This window comes from Thermobia domestica, chromosome 4, assembly GCF_964235325.1.
Source record: "Thermobia domestica chromosome 4, izTheDome1.hap1.1, whole genome shotgun sequence".
NCBI classification, from domain to species: Eukaryota; Metazoa; Arthropoda; class Insecta; order Zygentoma; family Lepismatidae; genus Thermobia; species Thermobia domestica.
In genome coordinates, this window is record NC_137457.1 from 244,540,099 (window position 1) to 244,557,941 (window position 17,843).

Sequence of the window (17,843 nt, forward strand, 5' to 3'; positions counted from 1 at the left end):
CAAGCGGTTTTAGTGAAATGATTTTTTAATAAATTTACTGTATCAAATAGTTTATGTTATCTAGATTTAAAGAAATACAGAATATATTGTTAATTCTGTATATTGTTAATATTAATAAGAATATCATGAACATGCTTTTAAGTATTACTGTTTTAATTAAAACAAATTCACACGACAATTACACACAAATACCAATGTTATTCAACTACTAAATATTTATTTAATCAAAATTACAGTGAAGAATTTAAGATTATTACCAAACATATGGATATAAAAATGTAATTCGGAAAGTTTAATTTTCTAAAATTATGAAACTTGTGTAAATTAAGTTTTTCCTCATCTTTCTCCTTTTCTTTATTTCAGAAAGGACTCTCGAATACATTTTTCATAGTTATACAGATAAACCAATTTTCAATTGATTTTTTCATTAGTTGACCTTTTTATGAGTCTCATAGTCCTTTAAAGACAAAATTTATAACAACTACATTACAAAAACCGAAAATGTGTAAAATTGTGCAACTAATTTTTTCAACGCTGGCTGTTGTAGAACAAAAATAGTTAGCTAGTATTGACAAGTTGTGCTATGAAACTAACTCAACGTTCAAATAATAGGCTTCACCTTCTTCATTAATCTTCTATTGAAAGAGAAAATATATTAGTCAATGGTATATATATATGAATTTTTGTAAGTTCTATTTGAATAATTCCGTGCGATACTGCTGCAATTCGTTTGGAATTTTTAAAGAAGGAATTTACTCGTAATATATAATTATATACTATAAATATTACATCTATACTACTTGTTATATTTGCAAATTCTAAAATGTTCTCATGAAGTTCGTGGTTTTTAAATAACGTTTTATATTAACATTAAAATGTTATCTCCTTAAATATAAATATCAGTGTAGTTTTCTAAGAACATATTTACTCTAAAGGAATTAAAGTACAAAAGATTGTTCTATTAGTTTAGGCCATGTGCTAAGCTTATATTGTAAAGCTTTAAGATTATTCTTCGCCCCTTAAAGGGAGAATACATTAGTATATTCGACCAGAAGCAAGAGTGATTTAAAATTCCAATCATTTAAATTGTAATATGAGTAACGACCACAATTGATCAATGTACATATGTATTAATTGGTAACGAAATTACGTTATTGTTGATGTACCTATCTAATAGTAACGAAAATTTCATATATTTAATCTATAATAGATAAAAACTTCAATTTCATATTACTACTAAAGTGCGTACACAATGAACATTTGATAAAAAATCGAAGAGTGTTAAAAATATTAAAAATGTGGAACTTTTGGATCCTTTATGTTACACTATTGTACAGAAGACACTAATGCATTTATTATACGCTTCTATACGTAGAACATATTTCAATTTAAATCTTGTGAACTTGAATTTTTAATGTGGTTCGAACAGCATTTAATACTTTATACGTTGTAAGGAATTTCTAACAGTAAAAAAATTATAAATAATTTCTCCTTATGTGACCATTAGGGTAAATGCTTTCATTAGCTAAATCAACATTATTTTCATTATTTGTTACTTTTTCTATTATTCTTATTGTGAGAACATTAGTTATCCACTTGAATCTCTCAAGCAAACATAAACTTGCGAAATAAAAATAATTACAGACTACAATACTACGATGTTTTTAAAGTTTTACTATTTATGTATAATATTACCTTTGGTTTCTGAAGTATTCCTACTTTCCTGATCATTAGCAACTGAAACAGAAGAAATATTTTATGAATTACAATTAAGCTTAAAAGCCCACCTCAGGACCATGTGCACCTCAGGCTTCACTATGCTAACACTGTTTCTCTGTTTGCTTCATATTTTAGTGTACAACTTAGGACATCTTTTTTTAAGAGGTTTTCAAATCACTTTACGTAATTTACGTGTACGCTATTGCAATTAGGAATTATATGAGCATTTAAGATCTAAATCGTATCTAGCATACTTTGAGTTCGTGTGGACAAGTGGTTCTCCACACTCCCATACGGCATTGATAGACAAATGAAGCTTGCTTATTTGGAGTTTCTAAAATGATAACTAAATAAACGTAGGTATGCATTCATTTGAGCAGTATTTTCTTTAAAGAAAAACAGTAAGAAAATAGAGTACGATTTTGTATTATTATTACATTACAATTTAAATATCTTGTTTGTTGAATGTTATTGTTGTATACATATTTTTTTAAATAAATTGTTTTTTAAGAAAAGTGCCCTCTCTTTATGATATTTCTGAAGAAATGATATAATTGTATTTGTATCTCAAAGGTTCCGATGTACATTACTACTCAAATATAGACATAATGAAGCATTTGAGGTCACATCGAAAAAGTTATGTTATTTGGTTTCAATGTCTCGTCGAGAATTGTAGGATGAAAGGGTTATCAGTTTATCAGTTTCACAATATGTTGTAAAACATAAGTGTACTACGATACATTTTACTGCAATGTCCTTTGTACTGCACTCTCGCTTTGCTTCCATATATTGTACTGTAACATATATTTCCTTCACAAATCATAAAACACACATGTTACACAGATTTTACGAATGTTCCCGGGTAGCTGGATATCATAATTAGTACATTGAGTTTTTACTTGTTTGTTCTTTTCTGGTGAGGGCAAACTGCATCCTTATCTCGTGGACATAAAATATTACTCTGCTTCTTGGTGTGATACGTTCTAGAACGTTCTTCAGTGTCCTTCTCTATAGAAATATATTGTTTGACTTTACTTTGCGTTGCGAATTTTCAGGACGTCTCTAGATTTCCTTTCACTTCAATTGACACCCAAGATTCTTCAGAAATAATCTTCTCCTATGAATTCTGGTAGTATTATGCTGTACGAGTTTTGTTTGGAAAAGCACCCTCGTAGCAATTCCTCACAATTAATTACTTTGAAAAAGGGAATCTAAGGCCAACGTCTTACGGTTTTTTTCTTGCAAATATAGTATCTGTAGATATGGTTGATCATATCCACACTCGACTTAGTTTTGAGTATATCTTATGATGATATCTGGTTTGTACAAGTATTTGGGAACTAGTCTTATCATGAAGCATTAGAGATAACAGCAGAACCGATCTATTCTTCTCCGAAACATTTCTCACAAGGGCAATATTCCTTCAAAACAGAAAAAATGACCTATTTTCTGATCGCTCGCGAATTTCAACAACAACTTCTCCTGTCTCTTCTGTACTTTTTCTGTCCATAAAACTATTGGTGCCTTTTAAATAGTAGTTCTTGGTTGTATTGCTCCTTTTATTTAACAATGGCTTTACAAGCCACTTTTTACCAGGTTTTTTATGTTGCTTCGTTGTCCTCTTGCTGAAAACATTTCTCCTTTGAGTGGATACGGTTTTCAGCACCGCAAACTTAGTACATTGTCAGATCGTGTTTTCCAGGCTTGTTTTGAATGTAAACAAGAAAAATACATCCTTTGCGTGTTGCTACCTGCTGCTCATCCACAGTCAAGAGAGTTCCAGGTCTATACAAATTTCGCAAATTCAGAACAATCATTTGACAGACTTCACGGACTACTGCGGTCTTGTCTATTTTCCGTTTCTCATGGCGATGTAGGATGTTGTCCAATAAACAAAAGTTAAGGAGACACTCGAAACGATTCAGCAACAACGTTCTTCCCAGTATTAGACGTTGATCTTCACTTGACCACATTCACTCAGGATTTCTCCTACCTAGTTTTATGCTTAGGTCAGAATAAGAAGTTCTATGAACTTATACATTTCAGTTTCGACAGAATTCTTCAAGTCGATCACTTTCGATGAGCTTTACTTCTTTACATTCTGAATGTAGATTAGAGCTTTTCGGTTTGCTGCTTGCTCAATTATATTTGTTATTTCTGAAGACATTTCTGTACGACTTTGATGGGAGATGATTCACTCTGAATTCTTAATACTGTTGGCTCCAAACCACAGGATTTCCAGACGATATTTGCGACCAACATCTTGTTCCCTGGCGGCTCCTTTGTACTCCATTTTATTTCAATTGAAGCTGTAAATTTTGAAGTCTGGGTTCCATGCTGTTGTTACAAGCCTGAAATTCGTCTACAAGACTGCGGACGTTCATTATCAGAAGACAGATCTGCGTCACGTTTAATGGAGTTAACGATATTTTGGCTTATTTCCACTTCCACAGACAATTAACCTACATATTAGTAATGGCTTTCGTACGATTCAACCTCACTTGTTTTGCTATCAGTTTTTCTATGTTTATCTATGTTTATTTTAACTATATTATAGCAAATAAAAGGAAGCAAGAGTATATGATACTTTAAGAAAAATAGCTAAGTAAAAAAGGCTACCCACTCACGATATTATGGATTGGGATCCGCACGAACTCCAGCTTAGCATTAACGTAAACTCTGAAAGGTTGGCATTAAAAGCTTGACGTTCCTATATGTTCCTCAATATCGAACTTCCTTTTGAAAAAGAAATATTATCTGCCTTTTGTCCATGCCCTAATCTTCTTGAAATGTGGGTTCGTTCATTTTGACTTTCAAATTATTCTAGTATAATTGGATTCATATCCTACACAAAATTCTTCGTTAATTGCTTGGTGTTTATTAATGGCTCTTCTTGTACGAGGTAACAAGGAAATAGCAGAATTTTGAAAGATATTTGCTTGATGAGTAATATTTTCCTCGCTAAATGTTAAGTTTTCATTACATTGCACTAAATTGATAAACAAGCAACACTTAATGCAGATTCCAGCAAAAGCTTGACATTTACTTTGCAGATAGTACCATTTACAGTTTCGATACCTTTGAGCTCTACTGAGGAACGTGGGTCTTAACTTCTAGTTATTTTTGTATATTATAGCTACCTTTCTGCTCGCTTCCCTTTAGTTCTTCAATTCACGTATTTGTTCTGCGTAATAGATGCTCCACTTTGAAAACCGTAATTGTTGACCTGTTAAGTCTATATATACCATCAATGAAATCAACTCCAGCTAGCAACGATAGATTATTAGCGGTCTGCAACTGGCGTCTCGGGCATGCATACAAACATAGAGACATTTCTTAGCATTGCTGACATGTTCTGCATTAACTTCGTCACGTATTAGGGATAACGTCCCTCGGTGAGCCCGCTATCTGGCAAAGGGGAAAAAAGATAGACGCCTGAAACCTGTAACCTATGTACCTTCTCTACACTTGTTAACTGTAAATGATAAATACAGTCAAAATCCCTCATTCAAGATATCTGTACACCTTTTAGATCACATTTATCAGCGATTCTTCACATACCCCGAATACAAGTCACACAACCAATGATCTAGATCAGTTTTTAAGTTAGAATGGAACTTTTTTTTTACAAATCCATTCCATATTCCATTATTGCTTATCCTATAAGTTGTTGTAATCATTTTCTCTGCAGGATCATGACCACGTTAGTTTTCCAACACGTCATGAAACACGAATTTCTTTCTCGTCAACAAAGGTGATACTATCTTCGCCTTGTCTACGAGCATATCAGAAACTATGTGTGTCTGTACGAGCAGTTCTAGAAAATTCTCATTGTTTGCTGTTTGTATAAGAAATGTATTTAAAATAGTAAATAACCAATGTTTGAAACGTAGTTTTGTTTACAGACTGCACCAAATATGGTGATTAATGTTGGTGCTTTGTTGGTTGAGTTCGATGTACAATATATAATTACTAATATAAAGTTAAATCTAATGAAGGCAACTTGTTGCATGTTAAAACCATTTTATATTTATTAGTTATCCGTTTCAACACTATCATTTGGTTTACTCTGTTAATTCAAATCATATATCATCATAATAGGGTTTGACATATAAAAACATAGCTAGACTCTTCTCTAATCATATTTTAATCATACTTTTGAGTAGCGGTGTTAGATCTAAAATTAGTTTCTGAATCTACAATTTTTATATTAGTAAATTTATTAGGTTCAGAGAGAAGACTCTAGCACTAAATGTTAATGGTAGAATGAGGATTGAAGGATAAATTGATATCAATGAATACGTTCAGAGAAGTGGTATTGAGGTGTTATTTTTAATTTTCTATTTCGTTATGGTTTATTTTGTTACGAACGAGTAGAATGAAAAGGTTTGTTAGTATTGGTGATTATAGTAGTAAATTGATTCAGTTAATACTAATTTGGCATGTCAAACAGACTGTACCAGATAAATTGATTTTGAGAAGAAATATTAAATAAAACAAAATGTTACTGGGCGGAGAGCGTTGAATGGTACAAAGTTTGTATCAAATAAGGGAAATAAATCATCCAGTTTATTCTTTTTATGAACAACTTTATAGTATCTCCCCTGCTTTCGGTTTTGTAAACGATTATTTCGTTTGGAAATCAACTTTGAAGATTAAGTCAATTGCTCTTATTAAACTGAGCTGTTCAAATCTGAACTGGTCGAATGTTATCATCATTTAAGTGTCAAAATTAAATCTATGTAAAATTACGCGAAATAATGTAGTGGGAACAGCAAAATATATATCTATGATGCTATTATTTGAGATACTGATTCAGTAAAATTGTGAATAAAATATTTAAATATTCTATAATATGAATATATTTATTTCTTTAAAACTCGTCCACCGAGTTACTAAAAATTATGGTTCGCACGTTGATAGGGTCATTTTTGACCCATCAATATTTGAATTGTTTTTCAAAACAAACATAATGTTGTTACCAGACTTCCAATTATTTTAAAGCTTTATATATTAGTGATTTTTAGTGGCGGATGTAGAAGGTAAAAATTGGGGGCAGCCAGAACCCAGACTATGATAGCTTAATATAATTTTTCAAATATATATATATATATATATATATATATATATATATATATATATATATATATATATATATATATAATATCTTCAATTATTTTTTGTCATTCAAAAAACTGGAGGGAAGGCCAGGATTCCCGGCCCAGGCTAGACCCACCACTGTTGGCCTTGGTCTATTTATCAAAATATATATTCGCCCCTCAGTTTGATACTTACTCTGACAGGCAGTGTTACCAGTTCGTAAAGGAAAATTTCCTCTCCGGAGACATGAAATTTTCCAATAAGATTCCATCTCAAGTTAAAAGAAGCATACCTCGACCGATGACCGGAAAAAGGAAGAAGAAAAAAGTCAAAATAAATCATTTATGGGTCAAAAATTACTCGGTCTCCGTTCGGTGAATGTTAATGGTTCGTATTTTGATGAACAATTTTGGGACATATTGCTTTATTTATTTTGACTTCTTTAATGAACCTATTTACTGTAGTTATATAATTATATATTATAAGTATTGAATTTATAATTTCTTGCTATAGGTCTCGTCTATAATATTTATATAAAGTTGCTATTTTTCCAAGCTTAAAAATTATATTGTTGAATATAATCGTCTGTATAGTTTCTTTTAAAAAGAAATTATATTTACGCACTAAAGGAAATATACGTGAAAGTTTTTAGTTATTACTTTCAGCCGTAAGCTAAATTTAAATTGTAATGCTTAAGGCTATTTTTCTTTTCTTAAAGTGGAAATATATTACTATTCAAAATCAGTGAGGAGACTGCCTTTTAAGTTCTTAAGAGTCACACGTTCCAACATTTAATTAGCTACCTTATTACTATTATTATAGCTAGAGTTGCTCTTGAGAATAATTTTATTTTGCTTTCAGATACATATCGATAACTTTAATTTTAATATCTTTTATAATGAACGAGCGTACTCGTCTTTGAATGGATTACAAACTTCCGTTGCTAGTAATGTACTAATGTAAATACTAATACAAATTATATTTATCTAACTTAAAGTAGCTCAAAAATTTATTTTTTTGTTACTTAAATGTAAACAAAAAATACCCATTTCAGAATACAATTGGAAAGTGTTCAAAACTTGTACTATTATGGAACCTTTTATGTTTCTGTTAATTTTTTAGCTCTTCACATTAAAATTATTTCATTGAAAATTATAATGAATTCATTTTGTGGTTATATATATATATATATATATATATATATATATATATATATATATATATATATATATACGGGACATATTTTACTTTAAATCTTAGGCACTTCAATTCTTGATGTACTTCAGGTTACAATTAACAATTTATAATGATGACCAGTCTTTAAATTTATCCCTAAACAAAGTAACAATAACCTCTCCTTATGCGCTGATTGGAATAAACGCATTCATTATCTAAAATACGAGCCTCTCATCACTCTCGTTAAATTATTTGTTAGTTACTTTATTAGATGAAGTATTAGAACATGAGTCATGCATTCGTATCTCTTCATGCAAACGTGTTAAACAGCCATAGACAATAAAACTGGGATGTACTAAAAATGTCATTGAATAATATTACCTTTCGCTTCTGAAGCCTTTCTTCTTTCTTGAACATTAGAACCTGAAACTGAATAAATATTTCATAAATTATTGTTTTACTTTCTGAATTTAAACATATTGATTAATATGAATGTATCACACCATAAAGTAGTTTTTTTTAAAAGATACGTATTACATATTCACTGTACTCAAGAAATAATAATTTTTAAAGATTTATCTAAAAAGTTTTATTAAATCAGATGAAAAGTAACACTCACTAAAGAAAGTAGGAAAATTACGGAAATGAAGAAAAGATATATATATTTTTACATCTACAACTCTTTAAAGAAAGAGAACTGCTTATCATTTAAAGACTAGCAATTTGGTATAAAATAGTTGTAAAAAAGGACAGTATATGGAAGGTACGTAATATAGAACCTGACCCTGTGTGTACTAAATTAAGATATTGTTTCTGGGATGATATTCCTTTACTTTCTGCATTAATATCTATTGAACATGAAAACAAATGAGGAACACCATTCAGTAAGTTCTATTTATATAAGTATGAAGTTAACTTATCTGTTGTGTATTTACGCTTCAGTTGGTAATTAAAGTCTCAAATGTTTTCCTGTATTATCTCCAGATGACTGATCATGTATGTTTAAATAGAATATACATTTTTAAAATAAACATTTGCTATATTATTCTGGATCTGTATGAAAAATGTATTTTTTTTACTGGTAAACAGTTTTATTAATGTTACATTATTATAATATTGTTTTGCATTTTGCTTAAATATTTGTAAATATTAACAATGTTCAACAAAGTTGAAGAAGCTCACTATGAGTCCTACCACTGATCTCTTCGTTTAGTTGAGGCTCTCCTTCCGCAAAACTACCACCTGGATCCAGATGGTACAGTTCAAGAATGCTCTAGCTAATTAAAAAATAACACATACAGATCTTCCAGAAATTTACAATAGAAGTTCTGAGACATCTTGGCATATATCAATTACAGCGCATTTCCATGATCTTCTCTTACAGTAAGTTATTGCACCAGAGGATAAAGTCAAACTTTTTGCTGCGTCATCCCTCCATGCTGGGACATGATTGAATGGAATACCCTTCCCACCATTAGGTCTTCATACGACTAATGGAATCATCCGAATCACTGCCACATTAAGATTACGTTCAACTGTTTGTGAGGCACATCTGTGTCCAGCTTGCGGGGATCAAGTTAACCAACGTGGCCTGCATGGCCTTTCATGCATGAAGAATATGGCTAGACACTCCGTTGTAAATGATATCATTTTACGAACCCTTACCACAGCTGGAATTCCTTTTATACATGAACCCGCAGGCTGTTGTCGTTCAGAAGGTAAACGGCACGATGGCATGACAGTAGTTCATTGGATGAGAGGAAAATCGCTAGCATGGGACTTCACATGTTCTGATACATTTGCCCATTCAAGTCTCCCTTTAGCAGTTATGAGTGCTGTTGCTGTTGCTAGTCGTAGAGAGACAGAAAGACAAAGAAAATATAACCACCTCCTTGATAAATTTATTTTTGCTTCAGTTGCCATTGAGACTAGTAGTGCTTGGGAGTCTGGAGCCTTGATTTTATTACAGAGGTAGGCAGAGGCATATCAATCGTTACTGGAAATGTTCGTTCAATACCTTTCCTAATTCAGCGCATAGCTATTGCTATCCAACGCGGCAACGTGCCATCGGTACTTGGCATCTTACCACATGGAAAAGAACTGGATGAGGTGCTTCTTCTCTAACGTGAAATATAACACTGAATATTTATATAACCGAATGACATACTGTGAAATCTAGATCAATTACATCATTGATACCGAACAAGAGCAGATAAACTCTTGCAAAGGGAGAAATCTGCTTGGCTAATTTAATAATAATAATAATAATAATAATAATAATAATAATAATAATAATAATAATAATAATAATTTATAAAGTAATTAGCACATGTCCTACTGAGATATTTTCGGTCATACTATGATATATTAAAAGCATAGACATTTCTTTCGTGATAATTTAAGTAAATAGCTGACGCCTTTATATTTGCTCCCATGGTGAAAAATATATATTGTTTCAACTTTTGTAGGAGAAGCATAGTTCTGTATAATAATGTAATCATTTTAATCTGTTCAAGAAAGAAATAACCATCTGTATATAATGGTTTCTTTAAACTTGGAAGCTTTGATTACGATCTGAGGTTGAGAAAGTAGATGTGAAGCGATTACTTTCTGAATATTAGAAGTCTAGATAAATGGCATGAATAGATGGCTTTTAGTGGTTTGTTGAACATGCATCAATCCATACCAAGCATTGTATTAATCAAGTGGTTCTTACATGTAGATTTCCATCATAATAATGAATTAGCACAGTTAAATTCTAATCAGCAGTTAAGCGTTTTTTAATTAAACGATTTTCTTATTTTGACTTAACTTACTTTTTCTAAGAATCTGTTATCTTCATTTAATATATTATAAAATATTTCATTAAATTATTAAGAATATCATCAACTACATGTTAATATTATTGGTTTGGTTAAAACACATTCACACGACTATTACTTATTAAATAATGCTACTCAACTACTAAATATTTAATTAATCAAAGTTACAGTGACGAATTTTAGATTACTACTAAAGGTATGAACATAAAATGGAAACTCAGAAAGCTTGTTTTCTCTAAAAATAAGAAAATGTGTAAGTTTAGATTTTCTTCATCATTCTGCATTTCATTATTTCACAAAGAACTCTAGAATACATATTCCACAGTTATAAATGTAACAAAATTTTCAAATCCATTCTTCATTAATTTAATTTCTGTACGAATTTCATACGTCCTTTAAATGACATAATGACAATTACATTACAAAAACAGAAAATAGTTTAAAATTGTACCAATTAGTTTTTCAACGTTCACTGTTATAGAACAAAAACAATAACTTCAATTGATAAGTGCTGTTATGAACCAGATTCAAAGTTCAAACAATACGTTCCATCTCCTTCATTAATTCTCTATTGAAACAAGAAATACGATAGTCAGTAGTATATATGTATATGATTTATTTAATGAGGTCTATTTGACTGAATAATTTCGTACCGTACTGCTTTAATTCTTTTGAGTTTTGTTTTTAAAAATGTTATTTACCCTTATTATATAATTACATACTATAAATATTACATTTATACTTGTTACGTACAGTAATTTTATATTATTTATATAAAATTCATTATTTTTAACAACGTTGTGAATTTAACCTTAAAAAGTTCTCTCCCTAAATGTAAATATAAGTGTAATTTTTAAAGAACATATTTTGTCTAAACGAATTATGCTATAAAATTTTGTTCTATTACTTTAGGCCGTCTACTAAGTTTACATTGTGAAGCCTTAATGTTATTCTTCGTTCCTTAACGTGAGGTTATATTAGTATTCTCTACCAGAAATGAGAGTGATTTTAAATTTTCTAAAGCACATGTTACGTTTAAGTTATTTTTCTACTGTATTATTTTTATTTAGTTAGAATTATTTTTTGAACAACACTCATTTTTGTATTCAGATAATAATAATAAATTTAATATGAATATCGACCACACTGTATGAATTCACACATGTTTTAATTGGTAACAAAAGTTACGTTACTATTGACGTACTCATGCAAATACTAACGAGAATATCATTTAACCTATAATAGTTACAAACGTCAAATTTATGTTACGTCTAAAGTACGTACACAAAGAACATTTTATACGAAAATCGGAAATTTAAAGATAAGGTTAATATAGAACTTTTGGATCTTTTGCATTACATTGTTGTACAGAAGACACCAATGTATTTATTATACGATTACATACGTAGAACATACGTATTTCAACTTAAATCTTGAGAACTTGATTTTTTAATGTGGTTCGAACAATATTTAGTACTTGATATTTATTGAGCAATCTTTAAATAACACTCAAAAATTATAAATAACCTCTCCTTATCTGTTCATTAGGAGAAATTCATTCATTACCAAAAGCAACAACACGTGCTATCATTCTCAATATTAATATGCTATTTTTTCTCTTATTCTTACTGTGCGAATATCAGTCACTTACTCTAATATCCTTAAGGAAAATAAAACTTGCGAACTAAAACTAAGTACAGGCCACAATAGTGCAAGTTTTTAATGTGTTATTTTTATGTAAAATATAACCTTTGGTATCTGAAACATTTCTTCTTTCGTGATCATTAGTAAATGAGACAGAAGAAATATTTCATAAGTTATAAGTAGCCTTACAATACGTACCTCAGGTCCCTGTGGACAAAACGTTTCATTATGTAAATAGTTTTCACTGTTTGCCTCGTATTCGTGTGTACGACTCAAGACGTATTTTGTTAAGAGGTTTTCAAATCACTTTACCCAATTCCCGTGTACACTTGCATTTAGAAATGATATGAACATTTAAGATCGAAAAGGTGTTAAGCACATTTTGGGTTCGTGTGGACGCACGGTTTTCCATGCTCCCATGTGTCACTGATAGACAAATAAAGCTTGCTTGTTTTTAGTTTCTGAAAGTGACAACCTAAATATACGTAAATAACTATTCCGCTGAGTTGTGTTTTTTTCCTTTAACAAAATCTGTCTTGAGATAGCAGTACAATCTTTGTCGTATTGCTCCATTATAATTTGGATACTCTATTACTATATTACAATTACAAATTTAACAAAGACAGCTTGTCACATGTTTAAACTATTCAATATTAATTAGTTATCCGTCTCAACACTCTATTTGGTTTACTATATTAATTGAAATCGTATATCATTTTAAAGGAATTTGGCATATAACAACATAGATGGACTCTTCTATAAGCAGATTTTAATCATACTTTCGAGAAATCCGACGATGAGGCGCTAGATCTAAAATTATTTTGTAAATCTCCGAATTTTGTATTTGTACATTTATTAGTTTTAAATTGATGACTCTAGAACTAACTGTGTGATGGTAGAATGAAGAGTAAAGAATAAATTGGTATCAGTGAATGCTTTCAGGAGAAATGGTATTGGGTATATTATTTTTACTTTTAGTTTTCGTTATGCTTTAGTTTGTAATGAATCAGAAGAATGAAAAGGCTTGTTAGTAGTGGTGTTTATGGTAGTAATTTAATTCAGTTAGTACTAATTTCGCACGTCAAACAGACAATATACAAGATATATTGATTTCGAGGAAAAATATCAAATAAAACAAACTTTTGTTTGCCGGGAGACTAATGTGTATAAAAATTTTCTATCAAATAAGAGGAAAATAAGCTTCTTTATACTTTCCATGAACAACTCTGCAGTATCTTCCTTGCGTTGCTCAAGGCTGCTTTTCGTCCCTTAAAGTGGGAATATAGTAGTATTCTAAATCAGTGATGAGACCGGACTTTTAAGCACCTAGAATCACACAACATTTAAATTGCTATTTATTACTTTTATCTCAGCTAGAATTATTTTTGAACGTAATTTTATTTTGCCCTCAGATACATGGCAATAAATTTAATTTTAATATTCCTTATAATAAATGAGTGTACTCCTGTTTCAAATTGTTACAAACTTACGTACTAGTAATGACCTATTTTAAATACTAATACAAATTGTATTTACCTAACTTAAAGTCGTTACAAAGATTAATTTTATGTTACTGAAAATGTTCAAAACTTCTATAATTATGAAACCTTTTGGATTATTATTAATTTCCAAACACTTTGCATTACAATTAATACATAGGTAATTCTAATGAATTTACCTCAGGATTATACATGTTAGACATATTTCGGTTTAAAACATAGATACTTTAATTTTCTGTATTTCAGAACACTTAATAATTGACAATGATGACCTATCTTTAAATTTATCAATAAAACAAAATATCAGTAAATTCTACTTATGCATTCATTGGAGTAAACGCATTCATGATCAAAACTGCAATATCTCATCACTCTCATTAAATTATTTGTTAGTTACTCTAACAGATGAGGTATTAGAAAATTAGTTATGCATCCATATTTCTTTATGCAAAGTCAAACGTGTTAAACAACCATAGAAAATAGTACTTGGATGTACTAAAAATGTCATTGTATAATATTACATTTGGATTCTGAAGCCTTTCCTCTTTTGTGATAATTAGCAGGTGAAGAAGAATAAATATTTCATAAATTATTATTTCATTTTGAATTTAAACACAATGAATATAATGAATATATCACACCATATGGTAGTCTTTTTGAAAGATACTTATCACATTTTCATTGTACTCAAGAAACAATAAGTTTTAAGAACTAATCAACCTGTTTGTATTAAATCCCATATATAAATATAACACTGACTAAAGAAAGTAGGAGAATTACTGAAATAAAGAAGTAAAATATATTTTCTCACATTACAACGCTTTGAAAAAAGAGAACCATTACCGTTTAAATATTTGCGAATTGCTATAAATAGTTCTAAATAAGTACAGTAGTTGGAAGGTAACTAAGATAGACCCAAACCGTGTGTGTATTAAGTGAGGTGCACGTACACCCCTGAGCCGTTAAATCTGTTCTCCCTTAAGTAATTGTATTATTTCTGGGATGATATTCGTTTAATTTTAAATTTGAATCCACTGAACATAAAACCGAAAAAGGCAACAATATTCAGTAAGTTGTCTCTATATAAGTTTGAAGTTAATTAAACTCAGGTGTATCTATATTTCAGCTGATAACAAAACTGAGAAATATTTTCCTGCATTATCCCTAGATGACTGATCATGTTTGCTTATCTAGAATATACATTTTTAAAATAAACTTATACTCTGATTATACTGGTTCTGTATGATAAAATATGGGAAGAACATATTCTTTTAAATTTTCTATCACTAAATTAGTTGTCTGTTAGTAAGTATGGTAAATATTTTAATCAGTTAAAGAGAGAAATAACCAACTGTATTTAATATTCTTCTTAAGCTTGGAAGCTTTGCTTCCGATCCGGAAATGAGAAGCCATGTGAAGAGATTCCTTAATGAATTTTAGAGGTCTAGAAGAATGTCACTAGTTGTTGTGGTTGGTTGAACATACATCCATCGATACCAAAAATTATGTGAGTCTATTCATTCTTACATTTAGATTTGTCATTGGATCAACATAGTTAAGTTCCGACCAGCAGTAAAGTGTTTTTGTAATGAAATGATTATTTATATTGACTAGATTTACGGTTTCGAATAATTTATGTTATCTGGATTTAATATCTTATTAAATATCTCATTAAGATTAATAAGAATTCCATCAACTAATTTTTAAGAATTGGCTTAATGAAAAGAAATTTACATGACTATTAGCTACTTAATACTATTACTAAGAGCACAAGTATTTAATAATAATGCTACTTAATTACTAAATATTTAATTAATCGACAAAGTTAATATTGTAAATCAGAAAGCTTGATTTTGTAGAAATAAGAAACATGTGTAAATTTAGATTTTCTTCATCATTCTGCTTTTCATTATTTCGGAAAAACTCTAGAATGCACATTACATAGTTATGTATGTAAGACAAATTTCAAAACGTTTCTTCATTAATTGAATTCTATATGAGTATCATACGCACTTTAAACGACATAATTACAATTTCATTACTAAAACCGAAAATTGTGTAAAATTGTACCACTTACTCTTTGTTGTGGAACAAAAGCGAAAACTAATATTGACAAATGGTATTATGAAACTGACTCAACATTCAAATAATAAATTTCATCTTCTTTACTAACCCTCTATTAAAGTACCACGTGAATTCTTTAATGAGTTCTTTTTTACTGATTAATTCAGTACCATATGGCTTTAATTCTTTTAAATCCTTTTATAACTTACTCCTGCTATATAAATATATATACTATAAATACTGACATATATACATTTATACTTACTTGTTACATTTGTCAGTTCTATATCTATATAAAGATTGTTCCTTTTTAACAACGTAGTAAAGTTAACCTTAAAATGTTGTCTCCTTAAATACAAATTTCAGTATTGTTTTCTGAGAACATATTTGCTCTAAACGAATTAAATTACGAAATTCTATTATTTAGGCGGTATGTTAAGTTTACACTGTAAAGTTGTAAGATTATTCTTCGTCCCTTAAGGGGAGGATACCTTAGTGTTCCCGACAAAAACCAAGAGTGATTTTATATTTCTTAAAATTACACGATACATTTGTTATTTTTCAACTTTACTATTCTCATTTAGATAGAATTATTTTTTAGAATAGCATTCACTTTTGTCTTGAGATACATTAATTTTTATAAGCATATCGACCATTCTCGATGAAGGGACACCTGGTTTAATTGGTAATAAATTTACGTTACTATTGACGTACAAATGAAAATACTAAGGCAAATTTTATTTAAATAATTATTACAAACATGAATTTCATGTTATTTCTAATGTACGTACACAATGAAAATTTCATACGAAAGTGGGAAAGTGTTAAAATATTGCTAATATGCAAACTTCGGAATATTTGTTCATTGCCATCACCTTGCGTAATATTGAAGGACACACTAATGAATTTATTATACGGTTATGTAAGTAGAACATATTTAAACTTAAATCTAGTGAACTTCAAATTTTAAAGGTGTGAGAACAACATTTAATAATTGGTGCTTAGTGAGCAAACTTTAAATATAACATTAAAAATATAAATAACCTCTAATTATGAGCTCATTGGCGTAAATGTATTCATTAGCAAAAGCAACGGCACGAGTTATCACTCTCTTTATTAGTATGAGATTTTTCTGTTATTCTCACTGTACGAAAATTAATCATCCACTCAAATGTCTTTAAACTAACTCAAATTTGCAAAATGAAAAGAATTACAGTCCAGAATTCTGCAACGTATTTAAAGAGCCATTATATATGCATAATATTAGTTTTGGTTTCTGAATCATTCCTTCTTTCGTGAACATTAAAAATAAAACTAAAAAAATATTTCATATATGATGTACTACGTAATACATCATATATAATTATAAATGAAGACATATTTAAATACTCATTAGTTGCATTTATGGTAAGACACACTAGTTCTTTAAAAAACAAAATTAACAGGTTTCAATTCGAAAAGAGAAAATTGTAAAAATCTACTTCGAGTTTCAAAATTGATCTTTCTACAACAAAATCGGTAATATTGAAAAGTAGCGTTATAAAATCAACTAACGTTCAAATAGTAGGCTCCATACCCTTCATTAAACCTTTCCCGAAACAGAAAGTGCCAACTGCAATATCGCATTAGTTAATTGTTGATATTTGACATAACAATTTCGAACCACACTGCTTTAATCTTTTTGCATTGTTTAAAGAACATTTTTACTATTCTCATATATTGTTATACGTTACAAATATAACATATATACTGCGTTCTTAAATTTGGTATTTCAATAATATTTATTTTAACTTCCTCATACTTGAACAACATTGCGATA

The 17,843-nt window shown here is 29.7% G+C and overlaps 1 protein-coding gene across 7 annotated transcripts in view; it reads right to left on the bottom strand.

The window, feature by feature from the left end:
• LOC145683479 (uncharacterized) overlaps window positions 1-17,843 on the bottom strand; it is a 292,118-nt gene that overhangs the window by 58,839 nt on the left and 215,436 nt on the right. For all 7 annotated transcript variants that reach the window (XM_081754810.1, XM_081754814.1, XM_081754812.1 and 4 more), the window contains 2 exons: window positions 8,377-8,424; window positions 1,696-1,737 (listed from right to left, as the gene is read on the bottom strand). In XM_081754810.1, coding sequence (XP_081610936.1) covers window positions 1,696-1,737; window positions 8,377-8,424 — 90 coding nt within the window. The remainder of the gene's footprint in view (window positions 1-1,695; window positions 1,738-8,376; window positions 8,425-17,843) is intronic.